The 19,148-nt window shown below is 43.1% G+C and overlaps 1 protein-coding gene across 1 annotated transcript in view; it reads right to left on the reverse strand.

Annotated features, from left to right (window-relative positions):
- Nucleotides 1–19,148, reverse strand: part of LOC145391860 (glutamate receptor 1-like) — a 537,754-nt gene that overhangs the window by 246,504 nt on the left and 272,102 nt on the right. Inside the window, exon 6 of the mRNA XM_080266379.1 lies at nucleotides 1,747–1,879. Within this exon, the coding sequence (XP_080122505.1) occupies nucleotides 1,747–1,879 (133 nt within the window). The remainder of the gene's footprint in view (nucleotides 1–1,746; nucleotides 1,880–19,148) is intronic.

Consider the following 19,148-nt stretch of genomic DNA (forward strand, 5'->3'; position numbering starts at 1 on the left):
TTTCCCTCCTCTTCCTCTATTCGTTGTTCCCTACATTACCCCCATTTTTCTTCTCTTCGTTTTACTGCTTTCTCGTTTCCCTCTCCAGTTCCTGCCTTGTTCCTTCATTTCATTTACCGTCTTTATTTTCTCTCTCTCCTTTATGCATTCACTGTTCCTTTAAATTCCCTCATTTTCCCCTGTTTATGTACAATTTCTTGAATTACGGAGGGGTACTTCACAGGTGGGGCAAAGGGAACCTGTGTTACGTACACACAACCACACCCACATCCACAACCACACCCACATCCACACCCACACGAGAGAGAGAGAGAGAGAGAGAGGGGGGGGGGAACAAAGAGGCGGAGGGGGCCGAATCATATCATAAAAAATACAATACAGCACCGCACAGAATGCAGGACACCCCAGTGTACTGTCCCTCTGCCCAAGACAATACACGCTTACTGGGGGCGAGTGTAGAGGACGTTGCTGGGCCATTCTGTGTTGCATACACGGCCAAACAAAAGCTACATAACGCCGGGTGCAAACTTTAATTGCCTTCATTGCTTAAAGTTAGGGAGGAAGGGAGGAAGCTGGTGAGAGAGAGAGAGAGAGAGAGAGAGAGAGAGAGAGAGTGCACCATACCGCTTGTCATAAACAATTAAAGTTTGGTTTGTGGATAAGAACTGTTTTCCCTACTGCGGCAGATTTCTTACCGCCCCTGTCAACACCAAGACAGTCTTCTCAACACCAGTAAAGTGCGCTCTGTGAGCACGTGACATGCGAACGAGCGTTTGTACATACACCTATCATCATAATTTCATCTTGGTGTAAACTTTCAACATCACTGGTGAGACAGCTGAACAATTAACAGATGAATAATTGAGCCAAAATAATTATCTCTCTCTCTCTCTCTCTCACACACACACACACACACACACACACACACACACACACACACACACACACACACACACACACACACACACACACACACACACACACACACACACGGACGGACGCGTGATGAAAATGATACTGCCATCAAGCAGTTTGTTTGGAAATGTGGTGGTCATGTTACGCTGGCCTGTTCTCAAAAATAAAATAATGGTCAAACCCTTGGCTGGCCGTCTACCTTTTCATCAACTTTGGTTAAAATTGAATCAATGCTGCAGGGGAATACTTGCATGCCATTTGTACTTCGTAAACCTGGTCATTTCATCACAGAGGAAGTTTCCAAATCAGTCAGTGATAGAGTTCCGTAGTAAAAAATGTGTTAGCATCTACGAAGCCACTGGACTGAAAGAGGTCAACGAAATGCCATGTATAAGTAATAATATTGTATGGATGCACCTAACAGCCTAACAGTTCAACCAACCAGGAAACCATCCACTCACATGTTGTTGTTCCCCAGAACCTTAGGATGACCTTAGTTACAAGTGCTTAAAAATTCGTCCATCCATCCGGGTGGCCATCAAGCTACCTGTTGCTTTTCTTGCCCCATGTATAAATGGTAGTACTGTAACAATGCATCCAACATTGCATCCATTCACCCATCCATCCAGCTACAACTCATCTGATGTTGCTTTCTAAGGTCCTAAAGAGGGCCATCACACATAGCTATGAAAATAGCACTCTATCCATCCATTCACCCAGTTAGCCATTCACTTACCTGCTGTTGCTTTTCAATGTGATAAAGAAGACCAACACATAGAGCTATAAAATAACACCCTACCCAAGCACGCATCCAGGTAACCATCCACTCACCTGCTGCTGCTTTCCAGGGTCCTAAGGAAGGCCAGGGCATCATGGGCCGACTCGACACGCCTCACCACCCGAATCTCGAAGGACGCTTGGGCTGGTCGGAGGGACTGGTAAATCTTCTGGAGTCGTAGGAGGCCTGGATGAGAGAAAAAAGAAAGAGAGTTGAGTCAGCAAGTTCTGAAGCCGGGATAAAGAGAAGGTACTGTTGGCAGGCAACATACGAAGCTGGTACAGCACCAGTGTGTAGCAGAGGTATACTTGACAACCCTGACAATCACATTTTTTGGCGGCACTGACATGGATGAATGGAGGTGTTAAATGTTAGATGAAATGACCAAGTGACTATGGTGCATGAACGTCGGAAACTGTAGGTAGACCTCCACTTCACACAGACACTGTCCCAGGTTCATGTGCTGCCAACTGTGCACACAGTCTGAAGTCACACGTCACAGAAGAGGACGATGCTCTGGTGGGAATAAGTTCCAGAGATAGGAATTACACACACACACACACACACACTCGGCTCAAATATAACGTGGGATCTTGCCTGGTGAGTCGCGGGTGTATTCCGAGCACCAAACAACACTTATAAAACTGTACTCTGATATTAAAACCGAATTTTCTCCTCCAGTCAAGTCTCTCTTAAGCCAGAAAAAGTCGTCTGGAGATAGCAAAACTTTAATATGATGTCACCATACTGAAGAGATATTTTAGGACTAAACGTAACTCCTCTAAAAAAGTCTCTCCCGTGTGGGACAAGGAAGTGACTAACTTTAAAACGTGTAAAGCTGAGGAGGAGCTGCTGAGGATAATGATGAAAATTCCCAGGAACTCAGTTGCTTAAGTGCATCGTTGTGGCGGGTATGATAAGTGAGGAAGTCGTAACAGCAATAATACGTCTAGTGATAAAAAGTTGTGAGGGCAGCTGTAATGTTCAGTCATAAGAGCTGACGCAGTTTCAGGAGCCATAATAACAAGGAAGCATATGCAGCAGTAAAGCCGCAAGTGGTACTAAAGACGAGGCACAGTCAACATACACACCAACAACACAATCAAAGTTTAAAAGAGGGTGAGTCACACACTTTTAAAAACTCCCGTACATCTTTAAGATTTAGTTCTTCAACACATCATCATCACAACGTATATATAGGCATAGGTGAAATATTAATACTCCACTTTCTTACACCTTCAAGTTACAGAAAAATAGAAGTCTTTAAGTAGTGAACAAATAAGTACGGCCAGCACAACAACACTCTGCGACGGGTATGAATTGGTGTGTTGTGTCTGTGCGTGTGTGAATATGCGTATCTATCTATCTACCGTATCTATCTGTATAGACATCACTTTAGTTAACTCCACTCTGAATAAAATCTCTGGTGATTGCAAATCTAAAGACGTCCTTATCTTCCAAATAAATATACATACTGGTGATTGCAAAAATAAATAATGCCGCCCCTTCACTTATCTCTCCTCTGAAACAAAAAAATATTGGTTGTAACAGGAAAAAAAAATCATCATCGTTCTTGAGAGGCGAAACTCAAAGCTAGTAAGCTGTCTCCAGTCTCTCAGATCGTATGTTTTGCTACTTACGAGATTGGGACGAGATGATGTGAAAAATGGAGGGGCCAGGAAGGAAGGAGGAAGATATGAGAATTGGGAAGACACACTTGGATACAGAACTCTCTCTCTCTCTCTCTCTCAAATGATCACTATCGCCCTTTCAGCAACTTGTGTCCAGCGAGAGAGCAAGTTTCTACTGGAGAAATGAGAAATAAATAAGATGGACAATCCCCTTCTGTCGTCACAAAGGCAACAAACCAGAGAGGAGCGAATGAAATGGAAGGAGACAGGGCGAAGAAAGAAGATGGGGGAAATAAATGGAGGAGGAGGATTGTACGAGGAATTAGGATGGACAGAGCGAGAAAAGACGGGGTTTTTAAATAAAAGTGGAAGGGAAAGTAATGAGAAAATGGAGGAGAGGAGATACTGAAAGGAAGGAAACCAGGGAAGGAGGGAAGGAAAGAGGAAAACATAGGTTACTGAAGGAATAGGAAAGTGTGGGAAGGGAGGTGAAGAGGTAGAAGGTTAGAAAGAAAGAAGGACTGAAGGAAACAAGGATTATCTAAGGCTGGTGAAAGAGGGGGAAGGAAAGAGAATGGTTAGAGAGGTGGCGAAAAAGATGGAAAGGGGCCCAAAGGATGCGTGACACCAGAAATGGAGGGAAGGAAGATGGGAGAGGTTGACACAAAGGAAGACAAGTTTACTGTTAAGGAAAGGAAGGAAGAAGAAAGGAAGAGAAAGAAGTAGTAAAATGAGTGGAGGAGAAAAAAATAAAAACTTAGATCGAGGGAGAGACGGAGGGAAGGAAGGCAGGTGTGAGGAAGGTCTGGAGGTGAGAAAAGGGCACCATGAAAAGAGAAAGTTGTGACAAAGGTGAATAGAAGTGATATCAAAAGTGGAAAGATTTAGCAAACGGAAACGAGAAAAGGAAGTAAAAAATAAGAGATGATGACAAGGAAGCCAGAAAGTAACGCCGTATTTAACTGAGGAAGTGTATGATGCAAAAGGAAAGAGAAAAAGGAAAAGAACATACGATAAGAAAAAGAAAAACATGAATATACTAGATAAAACAGCGAACAATGAAAGTGTGTGTGTGTGTGTGTGTGTGTGTGTGTGTGTGTGTGTGTGTGTGTGTGTGTGTGTGTGTGTGTGTGTGTGTGTGTGTGTGTGTGTGTGTGTGTGTGTGTGTGTGTGTACAAGGCTAATAATCTCACTCACTGTTGGGACAACTGTAGTTTTTTGTTCTATTCAACGCAAAACACATTTTTATTTTCTCCTCAGCTAAGAGTGAATCTAAGGATCCTGAGTGTTAATACCATCAGTATTAACCCCCTTAAGTCAGTTCAAGTCTAGTGATCAGTTCTAACACACGATTTTACTGAACTGAGAGAGTCCTAAGAGTTGTCAGAGTGAAAGTGCCACAGATCTTTGACAGAGGGAGCAGCCCGTAAGAGTATGTTCCCTAACAGATCCTATGACACAACCTGGCCAGAGGGGGACTAAGAGGTTCGACTTGGGACAAAATGTGACTTTCTATGGAACACTTTTCACTCATCCGCTTTCCTTCCTCCTCTCTTTGTCACTGGCCGTCTCACTATCCTTCTTGTCCTTCCTTCCTCATCTTTTCCTTCTCCTCCTTCCCCACTCCATCCTCCTCCTCCTCTACGTTTTCTCATCCTCTCTCTATTTTTTCCTTCCTTTCTCTTTCCACCTCCACTTTCACCTCCACTATCCAACTCCACCACCACTACCACCCCCTCCTTCTCCTCCCCCTTCTCTATCTCTCTTCCTCCTCCTCCTCCTCCTCCCCCTTCTCTCTCTCTTCCTCCTCCTCCTCCTCCTCCTCCTCCTCCAACTTTTCATTCTCCCTGTCTTTTCTCTCATACTCTCTCCATTCATCATCTCTGCCTCCTTTCACCTTTTCCTTTCCCTCTTTCTACTCTCCCACTTCCTCTTTCCTCCTCTCATACCTTCTCTGTCTCCTCCCCTTCTATTTCCCCTCACCCTCCCTACTCATCAGTTACTCCCCCCCCCTCTGTCTAGGAAGACTTTCCCCTCTCCATTGCCTATTCTTTCCCCCTCCCTTCCCTGCCTCTTCCCCTCATTCGCTCTCTACCTCCACCTCCTCCTTTCCTTTCTCTGCTAGCTCCTCCCCCCGCATCCATTTCCATTTCTCTGTCCGAAACCGTTTCCTGTTTCATCCACCTCCTTCTCTAACACAACTTCCCACTCCAACTCCACCTCCCACTCCAACTGAACCTCCCATTACAACTCCACCTCCCACTCCAATTCCATGTCCCATTCCAATTCCATGTCCCACTCCAACTCCATGTCCCACTCCAACTCCATGTCCCACTCTAACTCCATGTCCCACTCCAACTCCAACTCCCACACCAACTCCAACTCCTACACCAACTCCTCCTCCCACTCCAACGCCAAGTCCACTTCCCACTCCAACTTCACCTCCCACTCCAGCTTCACCTTCCACTCCAACTCCACTTTCCACTCCCACTCCACCTCCAACTCCAACTCCACCTCCACCTTCAACTCCAACTCCACCTCCACCTTCAACTCCAACTCCAACTCCAACTCCACCTCCAACTCCAACTCCACCTCCACCTTCAACTCCACCTCCACCTTCAACTCCAACTCCACCTTCAACTCCAACTCCAACTCCACCTCCACCTTCAACTCCAACTCCACCTCCACCTTCAACTCCAACTTCAACTCCAACTCCACCTCCACCTTCAACTCCAACTCCACCTCCAACTCCACCTCCAACTCCAACTCCACCTCCACCTTCAACTCCACCTCCACCTCCACCTTCAACTCCAACTCCACCTTCAACTCCAACTCCACCTTCAACTCCAACTCCACCTTCAACTCCAACTCCACCTTCAACTCCAACTCCACCTTCAACTCCAACTCCACCTTCAACTCCAACTCCACCTGCAACTCCAACTCCACCTTCAACTCCAACTCCACCTTCAACTCCACCTTCAACTCCACCTTCAACTCCAACTCCACCTTCAACTCCAACTCCACCTTCAACCCCACCTTCAACCCCACCTTCAACCCCACCTTCAACTCCACCTTCAACTCCACCTTCAACCCCACCTTCAACTCCAACTCCACCTTCAACTCCAACTCCACCTTCAACTCCAACTCCACCTTCAACTCCAACTCCACCTTCAACTCCAACTCCACCTTCAACTCCAACTTCACCTTCAACTCCAACTCCACCTTCAACTCCAACTCCACCTTCAACTCCAACTCCACCTTCAACTCCAACTCCACCTTCAACTCCAACTCCACCTTCAACTCCAACTCCACCTTCAACTCCAACTCCATCTTCAACTCCAACTCCACCTTCAATTCCAACTCCACCTTCAATTCCAACTCCACCTTCAATTCCAACTCCACCTTCAATTCCAACTCCACCTTCAACTCCAACTCCACCTTCAAATCCACCTCCCACTCCCAAGCCAACTCCCACTCCCTCTCAAACTCCACCTCCCTCTCAAAATCCATCTCCCTCTCTACCTCCACCTCCTCCTCCACCTTTCTAATTATTCTCCTTACCTCCATCCACTCACATCCTCCTCTCTACCCTCCACCTCCTCCGTCCCCCCTTCCTCTTCCTCCTCTTCTGCCCCCTTCTATACTACATCCTCCTTCCCCTCTTTGTAGCACCTCCCCCTGCTCTCTATTTCTCCTCTCCCTTCTTCTCCCTCCTTTCCCCTCCCCCACCCCCTTCCCCTTCCTCCATCCCCTTTACTCACAGATATCAGCTTCCTCTCCTCCTCTCTCTCTCCCCTTACCTCATCGGCTTCTCCCCATCTCCCTCCCAACTGCCCTGCCATCTTCATCTTTCCATCACCTTCCTCTCTCCTCCATCTTCTTTACTGACATTAATATTCCTCTCTCTCTCTCTCTCTCTCTCTCTACTAATCCATCCCAGTCAGTTCCTTATCCCTCTTTCCTACCTCCACCTACATCCTCTCCCTCTCTCACTTTCCCTTGCTCCCCTACCCCCTTCCCTTAATTAATCTCCCCACCCCAGACTTAATCCTCCCCACTTAATGATTCTTCCTTTGATGTTTCAGCCATTTGGGTTTTTACTCTTTATCAGTCACTTCTTTTTTTTCCTCACTTTTTCAGTTACTTCCTTTTTTTCACTGTCACTTCCTTTTCGCATTAAATGATATAATTATTAATCAATCTTCCCATCTCCTTTCATAATTACAATAGTCTGTCTCCAGTGAAGTTTTCTTTGTTACTTTCAATGCCACCTTGACTTTCCCCTATCGTTATTATTATTATTTTTTTTTTAAACTGACCATTTCTCTTTCAGTACCTTTTTTTTTTTGCCATTATCCGTTACCTACAGTCACTCTAATGATCTCAATAATTCCTTTTCAGTTATCATATATGGTGTCATTAATTTAGCTTATTCTCGATAGCGTGGTCGTATGCACTTGTAGGGAGATCGTCAAACACAGCCGGAATAAAATCGTGACACGTAGTGTCAACGAGGTGAGTTACAGCATTCTTGGGTTATGGAGTTTTATTTTAATATCAATAGAGAGTTACAGCGTAACGGAGAGCGACGGCCTAATGACCCTAGTGTCAGGCCTTCTCTCTAACCCCTCTCTCCCCTTTCTAGTCTGAAGGGAATCTCTGCGACATTATATACAGCTTGGGGGAGGATGTGTGTGTGATGTAGTGTCTGGTAGATTTCCATTCACGTGGACTAACCACGTGTTTGAATAAGCCATGAAATTCTTGGTCGTCTGGACTACGAGGATGTTTGAAATACATCATATGGTTAAGGATTCTTGGTGGTCTGGGACAACAAGATTGTGGATAGACATTATGTGAACTGACATTCCTAGTGAGAAGCTGTGTACATCTCCAGCAGACATTACATCCTGTGCATTGTATTTATGAGATATATACTAATGCCTATATAACGCTTACATATCGCGCGGTCACGAGATATGGCACATCTAATGTCTGACTTGGCTCGTATCTCTGACTGGGGTAAAATAATCTGGTTGTTTTTAATGCATCAAAGACTCAATTTTTGCACCTATCAACCCGACAAAATCTTCCACAGGCATACCCACTTATGTTTAATAATATTCAGCTTAATCCTGCATCATCCTTGAACATGCTTGGGGTTTCATTTACTCGGGACTTATCTTGGAGAGATCATATTACATCTCTTGTAAAATCTGCTTCCAAGAGATTGGGTGTGCTAACCCGACTCCATTCCTTCTTTACCTCTGACAATTGTTGCCTCTATACAGGGGTTTCATCCGCCCCTGTGTGGAGTACAACTCTCATGTGTGGGGAGGTTCCCCACATACAGCTCTTCTCAACAGTGTGGAGTCAAAGGCTTTTCGTCTCATTAATTCTCCTCCTCTTACTGACTCCCTTCAACCTCTGTCTCTTTGCCGCACTGTTGCACCTCTATCTCATTTCTATCGCTACTTCAATGGTCACTGTTCCTCTGAACTGTCTGCATGCATTCCTCCACCTCTACGACGGGCGCGTAGCACTCGTCTAGCAAACTCTCACTCCTTTTCTGTCCAACTCTCTAATGCAAGAATTAACTGTTACTCCAAGTCCTTCATTTATGCAACAGGTCAACTCTGGAACTGTCTCCCTCTGTCTGTATTTCCTGCTTCCGATGATCTCCAGTCTATCAAACGCAGTGTGTCCAGGTATCTCGAAATGAATGGATCTTGAATTTGGCTCTCTCTTGTATTTTGTTTTTCTCTTGGAAGGAACAGTTTTGCGGGCTCGTTGCCTTTGGTTCCTTCTTCCTCACAAAAAAAAAAAAAAAAAACAGTTAATACTGTCATAACATAATAATGCATACTATATACACATTACAATTAACTTGTAAGCTAATTAAGTGAAATACATAATACCGGTACTGTAAAAGTAACGTAACTGTATGAATACTGTATCATAATTGCAGTTACATCGTGTTAATGCTATTGTAGATACATCATTTTAATGTAACTGCTATGCAAGTGCGACTAACATAACACTGTGTTAATGAAACTGTTACACAATTGTGACTGCAATTAAACTGTAGTTACATCTTGTTAATGCAACCGTTACATAACGCGGTTGCAACAAATTGTAGTTACATAATGTGGCAACTGTAACATAATTGCAATAATCACAAGTGTCGTCATTGTAGCTATGTAAATGACACATATGTATATAACTAATACAATAATAGCAATCCAGTCATACCATGAATCATCCATATTTGATGTAGTTGTTCATTTGAGACACCATAGGTGTATGGGCTTAGTTATGTAGACACCATAGGTGTATTAGTTTAGTTATGTGAGACACCATAGGTGTATTAGTTTACTGTAGTTATGTGAGACACCATAGGTGTATTAGTTTACTGTTGTTGTGTGAGACACCATAGGTGTATTAGCTTAGCTATGTGAGACACCACAGGTGTATTGTCTTAGTTATGTTGCACAGTTTATTTGAGACACCATGGGTGTATTGACTTAGTTATGTTGCACAGTTTGAATTAAAATGACATTATTATGTAACCCATATTTTTTTTTAGTATAAAATTATATATACAGTATTTACAATATGTTCAGTGTTCACTTAGTTTCACACATCACTTGACACTTTAGCCCTCCACAGGTTGTGATGTCAACTTGATACATTTCATCCTTAGGTATTGGTTGTAAGTATTTAAGTGTGTGGTTGAGTATAGCATACTGTTGCTCCACCTGTGTTCGGCATTTTCATTTGCTTTTCCTTGTCACTGTATTATGAAGGATACTTGTGGACTTATATTTTAATTACCTGATCTTACTAGATTTCATATATATGTATTATAATTATGTTGATGTAAGGATATTTTCTATCACTGTGTATATACGTAAAGTTGTATATAAATGAAGTAGTACTATTAAACTAATAGAGTAAATGTTCAGCTCACTGATATTAACTGTGATGGGAATACTGGCCAGGGTGCTGCTGCTGATGATAGTGACGTTGGCTGAAGTGTCGGTAACATCTGGCTGAGGTAGGTCAGAGTCCTGGTATGACTTTGTCAGCACTTGGTGTCGTTGTCCCCACTCAGTTAATGACGACACACTGCTGAGTAGCTGCCTCACCCTGGTAGTTGTGGTGAAGATGATGGTTGTGGTGGTAGTGTTGGAGAAAGTGGAGGTCGTGGTGTAGGGTGGTGGAGGTTCAGGAAGAGAAATGTGTTGATGCTACATCACCATGCTGGGTCAACACTATTGGCCCAGTACAGACGCACTTCCCCCTTCCTCATTTTTGCTTGTTATTGCTTATCGTTTCTCACTTCTTCGTCTCACTTCTCGGTCCTTTCTTATTGTGATTTACTTCCTGTTGGATGAAGACTGCCGCTACGTGTAGGTACATGACGAAGATTATAGAGATGTCTCGTAGACTTCTTACCTGTAGTTAATCGTAGAGCTTGTTTTTCCTCACTCGTAACTCGTTCTTCTTCCTGATTACTCACTTGTGGTTAATTGATCGTAGAATTGCAGGCTTGTAGACTTGTAGGCTTGTAGAGTTGTTGATAGACGTAGTATATCACTGCTACTGTTTCTCGTAGATCGTGGAGTTGCGGTTTAGGTGGTTCGGGGTGAGCCTTGTTTGTTTGTTTAAGTGCTGATTGTTGCTTGTAGAGGAGTCGTAGATTGCTTTGACTGAGGCGTTAATCGGCTTCGTTTACAGCTCGCCACCACTCTCAGTGAACGTAGTGAGGTAGATATCGTAGTTTACCGTTGTAGCGGTTGTATAAACTCGTAAGGCGTAATTTGTCGTAGTTTACCGCTGTTCACCAGTCTCGATGGCGTAGTTTATCGTACTTGGTTCGTTATTACCGCTTGCCATCAATCTCGATAGCGTATTTTATCGTTGTTCACTACTGACGCCAGTCTCGATAGCGTGGTCGTAGGTACATGTAGGAAGATAGGGAAGTCGACTGTGGATCGTCAAGCATAGCCAGAATAAAGTCGTGAGAAGTAGTGTCAACGAGGTGAGTTTCACAGTTATATCAATCGTGAGTTACAGCATAATGAAGCGTGACTGCTTAATGACCCTAGTATCGAGCCTTCTCTCTAGCCCCTCTCCCGCCTTTCTGATCTGAAGGGAATCTCCGACATTATTTACAGCTTGGGGAGGATGTGTGTGTGTGTGATGTAGTGTCTGGTAGATTTCCATTCACGTGGACTAACCGACTAGGGTTGGTTACTCCACGTGTTTGAACACGTCATGAAATTCTTGGTCGTCTGGACTACGAGGATGTTTGAAATACATCATATGGTTAAGGACTCTTGATGGTCTGGGACAATAAGATTGTGGATTGACATTATGTGAATTGACATTCCTAGTGAGAAGCCATGTACATCTCCAGCAGACACTACATCCTGTACATTGTGTTTATGAAATATATGCTAATGCCTATATAATGCCTACATTATCACTCCTTTATCACTCATATTCTCACCCGACATCCCGATTATTTCTTCCTCGCTTTCCTCCAAGCCTATGTATTTATTCACCATTTAAGCTTATCACTCCTTTTCCACTCATTTTCTCACCTGACTTCCCCTTTACTTCTTCCCCATTTTCCTCTACGCTTACGTAGTTATTAGCCATTCTAGATCTCTCTTTTCCCACTCACTTTTCTCACCTGACTCCCCCATTATTTCCTCCTCATTTTCCTCTACACTTGAGTATTTGATCCCAGTTATCATGTTCTGAGAGGTAATAAGTTTTTCCATGAATTCAATCTGTCGTGAGACGAACACTACCTTGAAAAGTGTAGGTTGTGAGTTACTGTACATTCTAGGTCGCTTTGAAGAATCCGTAACACCAATTTCTTAGCGATTTATTCTGCACATAATACAGTTCACCATCCACATACATGTTACTGATGCAAAGTACTGGAGATAATGAAACGATATAAATAAGGGAAAGCTATGTGTGATAGGGAAAATAAATAAATAAATCGCTGAGGAAGGGTGCTACGAAACCTATGTCACCTAAAATACGTCCTTACATTTGGACCAGGCTCATATTGTGAACAGCTAAAGAGAAAGCCAAGCAACACTTCTCTACTACACGGTTTTTACTTTAACTTGACTTAAAACTGTTATCTCTCTATCTAGAATGCTGAAATGTAAGAATAGATAAACACAAGAATTTGATGCTAGTCACGATGAAGTGCTATGGAGAGGGAGTTGGCTCGTAGTGTTGTATTTTTCAGTCGCTGAGCTACGTGATGAAAATCTGCACCAAGTTAGCGTAAAAAGGAAGAGCTTATTTCGGTGGCCTTTATAATGTGTTAATTATCTTTTATGTTATTTATGGATTTAATGTTGAAGTTACAAAGACATTAATAACAGACAAAAGAATAGTGAAGTGTAATAAGGAAATAAAGTCACGGGGGGAAAGGTGGTGAGGAAATTCTTTAACCAACAAGAATACGAGTCTATATGGGTCAGGTTTATCTTAAGCCATATGCAGTTTATTTTGCTCTCTCTCTCTCTCTCTCTCTCTCTCTCTCTCTCTCTCTCTCTCTCTCTCTCTCAGCCTTAGATAATCATTCTTTCCCCCTGAGAGAGAGAGAGAGAGAGAGAGAGAGAGAGTGTTACAAGACAGACTGCGGAGGGATGGAAGAATTAATGAGAAGGGGAAAAGCGTCAGGAGATGCTAACCAGAATGAGAAGACGAGGAAAAGGAAAAGGAGGAGGAGGAGGAGATGAGGAAGCATTCAGGGGAGGTAAGACAAAACAAACGAGAAGGGAGATGGAAAGAACAGATAGATACAAAGAACAAAGATAACACAAACGAAGGAGCAAGTGTGGAGAAAGTAGTGAGGGGAAGGAAGAGGACGAGATGAATGGATTTGAAGAGACTGAGATAAAGAGATAAAGAAGATGAGCAAGACAGAAGGATGGGGTATGAGAAATGGAGAATACGAGGATTATATTTAACAAGAACGACGGAAAAGCAGAGAAAAGGATGAGGAACAAGGGATGGAGAAACAAAGTCGAAAGACCCTATAGGAGAGAGAGGAAGCGAAAATAAAAGCGAGAAAGAGGATACAGACGAAAATGGAATGTGTAAAAAAAAAAAGGAAAAAAAGGTACCGTAGTCAGAGAACGTAATTTGTTTTAATTGGTTTAATTCTGTGTTATTTCTACTTTCTCCTGACGATATTTTTTTCTCACCTTAACCCGCTTGTGGTCAAGTAAGAATTTTATTCAAATTTACATCAAACAATTTTACTCAGCTGGGTACATAAGACTCGGTCCGTACTCCCATCGGTTAAGAAAGCTCCCTAGCACCTCCTCCTTACCTATTTATTTTTGGATACGGTTGGTTAATAATAACTTGTAACATGCTGAAAATGGTGGTACTAGAATGATTTAGATGACACACAGGAGGAAAGTAAGGAGTAATAAGCATGTAAATCGCTTAGGAAGGTGTTAAGTAACTCCCTTAACCAACGAGAATACGAGCTAGAGAATACTTATACTATCAATCCCTCTATGTTCGGAACAAGTCTAGTAACCTATTATCTGACGATTCTATTCAGCTGAGAGTACGTTACTGGATTCTGAGTGTTACGGTTTTGGCACTGGAGGGGTTAGTCTTCATTCTTTCCATCAGTGCCAGGCGGTTCTCCCAAGCTAAAGAAAATCGTCAGGTCGTAGCAAGAACAATGAAAGCCAGATTCAATCATACTATTAGCTTAAGCTGTGAAAAGAGGGAAAAGATTAAAATAAATGATAAAGCCAATAATAGGGAAGGGGATGGAATGAATGGAGAAATAGTGAAGCAGAGACCTGGTTATGTTATCCCCGAAGTATTACATGAAAGCAGAATATGAAAGCAAGAATGAGTTGCGCAAAGAAGGTGTGAGTGTGAATTACAAAGAAGTGAGGCGGTGCACGGAAGAAGGGAAGGAGGAAGGAGGGAAGGAGGAAGGAGGGAAGGGAGGTCAGAGAAGAAACAGGTTGGGCGAGAGCACTGTTCCGTAAGAAAGGAAAACGATTTGTCTCCTTTAATCAATACGGGATTAAGACATGCTTGTCTTTCCTTACCTCTCTCTCTCTCTCTCTCTCTCTCTCTCTCTCTCTCACCTTTTTCCATCTCTGTTACTCTTTCTAAACATTTCATCTTCATTTTCACTTCTTCCACTTTTACGTGTATTTCCTCACCTCTCAAACGTTTCCTCCACTCTCCCCGCCTCTTTTATCCTTCCGCTTTTATCTCTCTGTCCCTCTCCATTTTTATACTCCTCGTTTCGCTTCTTCCACTCACATCATTCTTTGAACAAATTTTACAAACCACACGCTACCTCCAAGAACAACTTATGTAACTTTCTTAATATCTTTGGTACTATTAATAAACATGCACACTTAGCTATATAAACAATTATCCACGCAAAAAATATCAATCTCTCTCTCTCTCTCTCTCTCTCTCTAACTGGCCACTATCGCCCTTTCCTCCGCTAGCAATCTGTGACTAGCAAGAGAACAAGTTTCTACCGGAAAGCTGGAGAAAAAAAACAATCCCCTTCTGTCGTCACAAAGGCGAACAAGCCAGACAGGAGAGAATGAAATGGAGGGAGACAGGACTACGAAAGGAGGGAGCAAGAGGGCGGAGATAAGATGGAGGAATATAGGAGGAATTGTGATGGATGGAGAGAGAAAAGACGGGGTATTTAAATTAGAGTGGAAGGGAAAGTCATGAGAAAAAGAAATGAATGGAGGAGATACTGAAATGAAGGAAACCAGGGAGGGAGGAAAAGTTGGGTTACTGACGGAACAGGGAAGTGTGGGAAGGGAGATAAAGAGGTAGAGAAACTGAAGGAAAGAAGGATTATCTACGGCTGATGAAAGAGAGGGAAAGAAAGAGAAAAGAAAGCGAGAGTTGGTGAAAAAGATGGAAGCGAGGCACCAAGGAAGCGTGATACCAGAGATGGAGGGAGGGAAGAAGGGAGAGATGGATTCAAAGGAAGACAAATTTACTGTAAAAGGAAAGGAAGGAAGAAGAATGGAAGAGAAACAAGTAGTATATTGAGTGGAGGAGAAAAAAAATCTAACGGAGGGAGAGACGGAGCGATGAAAGGGATAGAAAGGAAGATGTAAGTGAGAAAAGGTGATGATAAAAGTGAAAGGGGCAGCAGGAAGAAAGAAAGAAGTAAAGTGACAAATGACATGCAAGACAAAGGTGAATAGAAGTGATATGAAAAGTGGAAAGAGGGAACAAGGGGAACGAAGAAACAGAGTAAAAATTGGAAATGATAACAAGGAAGCCATTAAGAAACTCAAGATACAACTGAGGAAGTGTGTGGTACAAATGGAAAGAGAAAAGACCATAAGGGAAAAAACACGAAAACACTGCATAAAACAGCGAAAAATTGTGTGTGTGTGTGTGTGTGTGTGTGTGTGTGTGTGTGTGTGTGTGTGTGTGTGTGTGTGTGTGTGTGTGTGTGTGTGTGTGTGTGTGTGTGTGTGTGTGTGTGTGTGTATACAAGGCAAATAATCTCCTTACTCATGGTTGGGACAATTGTAGTTTTTTGTCCTAGCTAACGCAAAACATTTTTATTTTCTCCTCAGCTGAGACTGGATCTGAGAAGCTTAAATGTTAATATCATCAATATTAATCCCTTTAAGGTTGGTACAACTCTAGTAGTCAATTCTGACAAATACCCGACGATTTTATGCACCTGAGAGTCCCAAGAGTGCCAGAGTGAAAGTGCCACAGATCTGTGACAGTGGGAGTTGGCCCGCACGAGTTAGCTCCCTAACAGACCCTATGGCACAACCTGGCCAGAGGGGGACTAAGTGGAAATACTTGGGCCATAAATATGACTTCCTAATCCGCTTTCCTCTCTCCTCTCTTTGTCACCATACCTCTCACTATCCCGCTTCTTTTTTCCTATTCACCGTTTCCTTCTCCTTCCTCCACACCCCCATCCTCCTACTCCTCTTTTTCTGGACCTCTCTCAATTTTATCTTTCCTTTCCCTCTCCACCTCCACCTCCATCTCCACCTCCAATTCCACCTCCACCACCACCACCCCCTCCTCTTCCTCCTCCCCCTTCTCTCTCTCTTCCTTCTCCCCCTTCTCTCTCTCTCTTCCTCCTCCTCCAACTTTTCGTTCTCCCTGTCTTTTCTCTCATACTCTCTTCATTCATCATCTCTGACTCCTTTCACCTTTTCCTTTCCCTCTTTCTACTCTCCCACTTCCTCTTTCCTCCTCTCATACCTTCTCTGTCTCCTCCCCTTCTATTTCCCCTCACCCTCTCTACTCATCAGTTACTCCCCCCCCTTCTATCTAGGAAGACTTTCCCCTCTCCATTGCCTATTCTCTCCCCCTCCCTTCCCTGCCTCTTCCCCTCATTCGCTCTCTACCTCCACCTCCTCCTTTCCTTTCTCTGTTAGCTCCTCCCCTCAGAATCCATCCCCTTTTGTCTGTCCGAGATCGCTCCCTGTATTATTCATCTCCCCAACTAACTCCACCTCCCACTCCAACTCCACCTCCCACTCCAAGTCCATCTCCCACTCAAAGTCCATCTCCCACTCAAAGTCCACCTCCCACTCAAAGTCCACCTCCCACTCAAAGTCCACCTCCCACTCAAAGTCCACCTCCCACTCCAACTCTATTTCCCTCTCTACCTCCACCTCCTCCTCCATCTTTCTAATTACTCTCCTTACCTTCACCCATTCACATCCTCCTTGTACCCTTCACCTCCATCGTCCCCCTTTCCTCCTCCTCCTCTCCTGCCCCCCTCACTACCATCCTCCTTCCCCTCTTTCTATTACCTCCTCCTTCCCTCCATCCTCTCCTCTCCTCTCCCTTCTCCTCCCCCCATTCCCCTCATCCTCCCTCTTCCCCTCCCTCCCCTCCCTTTACTCACTGATATCTGTTTCCTCTCCTCTTCTCTCCCTTCCCTCACCTCATCGGCTCCTCCTCCCCATCTCCCTCCCGACTGCCCTGCCATCTTCATCTTTCCATCACTTCCCTCTCACCTCCATCTTCTTTACTGGCATTAATATTTCCTCTCTCTCTCTCTCTCTCTCTACTGATCCAAGTCAACTCCCTATCCCCCCTCTCCTATCTCTAGCCACATCCCTTCCCTCACTGAATTCCTCATTCTCCCCCACCCCATCCCAGCATTAATCTACCCACCTCAGACTTAATCTCCCTCCTCTCCGCTTAATGATCCTCAATTTTATGCTTCAGTCATTTGGATTTAGATTATTTTTCACTGTCTCTTGCTATCTGCATTATCTAATATAACTAATAATTAATTTTCCCATCTCCTTCCTTAATTACAATAGTTTGTCTCCAGCGTAATTTTCTTTGTTACTTCCAGTGCCTTCTTAACTTTCCTCTATTTTTTTTTATTTATTTACTGTGCTGCTTTTTCAGTACCAATTTTTTTTGCCATTATCTCTTACCTTTAATCATCCTTACGATCTTACTAATTCCTTTTCAGTTATCATATTTGGTGTCTTTAGGTTTGTTTATCACTTCTTTTCCAATAACTTCTCACCTGACTTCCAAATTGTGTCTTCCCCATTCTCCTCTACACCTGCCTATTTGATCCCAGTTATCATGTTCTGTCAGTTACTAAATTTTACTAAATTTTACCATTTATTCAATCTGCCGTGTTAAAGGAAAATTATCATGAAAAGTGTAGGTTGTGAGTTACATTCTACCCTGCTTTGAAGATTCCGTAACTCCAATACCTTAGTGATTTATTCTGCACATTACATTTCATCAGCCACATGTAAGTTTTCGATACAAACTACTGAAGATAATGAAACCATATAAATGAAAGTTGGGGTGTAATATAAAAAAATAAATAAATAACTACTAAGGAAGATGTACTACGAAATCTCCTATGCCATCTAGAATACGTCCCTACATTTGGACCAGGCTCGTACTGTTAACAGCTAAAGAGACAACCAAGCAACTCTTCTCTATTACACGGTTTTTACTTTAACTTGACAGAAAATTGCCATATCTCTCTCTTGAATGCTGAACTGTAACAACATATAACACAAGAATTACATGCTAGTCACGATGAAGTGCTATGGAGAGAGGGCCATAGTGTTGTATTTTTCAGCCGCTGAGCTACGTGAAAGAAGTTGCAACAGAGATGAAAATCTGGACCAAGTTAGCGTAATACGGTAGAGTTTACTTCGGTGGCCTGTATGGTGCGTTAATAATCTTTTTTTTTTTATATAATATCTATAGAATTAATGATGGTTTTACGAAGACATTAATAGCAGAGAAGAGAATAGTAAAGTGTAATAAGGAAATAATGTCGCTATGGCAAAATGGTAAGGAATTTCTTCAACCAACAAGAATAATAATCTACATCGGTCAGCTTACTTTCACGCCATACGCAATTTACCCTTATTTTCCTCTCTCTCTCTCTCTCTCTCTCTCTCTCTCTCTCTCTCTCTCTCTCATCAGCCCTAGATAATCATTCTCTCTTTGAGAGAGAGAGAAAGAGAGAGAGAGAGATTGATTGTAAGACAGACTGCGGAGGGAAGGAAGAATTAATGAGAAGGGGAAATTCGTCAGGGGATGTTAACCAGAATGAGAAGACGAGGAAGAAGAGTACGAGGGAGAAAGGAGGAGGAGGAAGAAAGGGAGAGGTAATAACTGTACGACAAATTTTATATAAGAAAGGGAGGGTGAAGCAGAGAAAAAAATGCAAGATAATGGACTAAAAAGAACAATAAGGATGAATACAAGAAAAAGAAGCCACAAGAGGAAAAGGG

Source organism: Coenobita brevimanus, chromosome 1 (assembly GCF_032717465.1).
Source record: "Coenobita brevimanus isolate Jiangsu-jjx chromosome 1, ASM3271746v2, whole genome shotgun sequence".
NCBI lineage: Eukaryota > Metazoa > Arthropoda > Malacostraca > Decapoda > Coenobitidae > Coenobita > Coenobita brevimanus.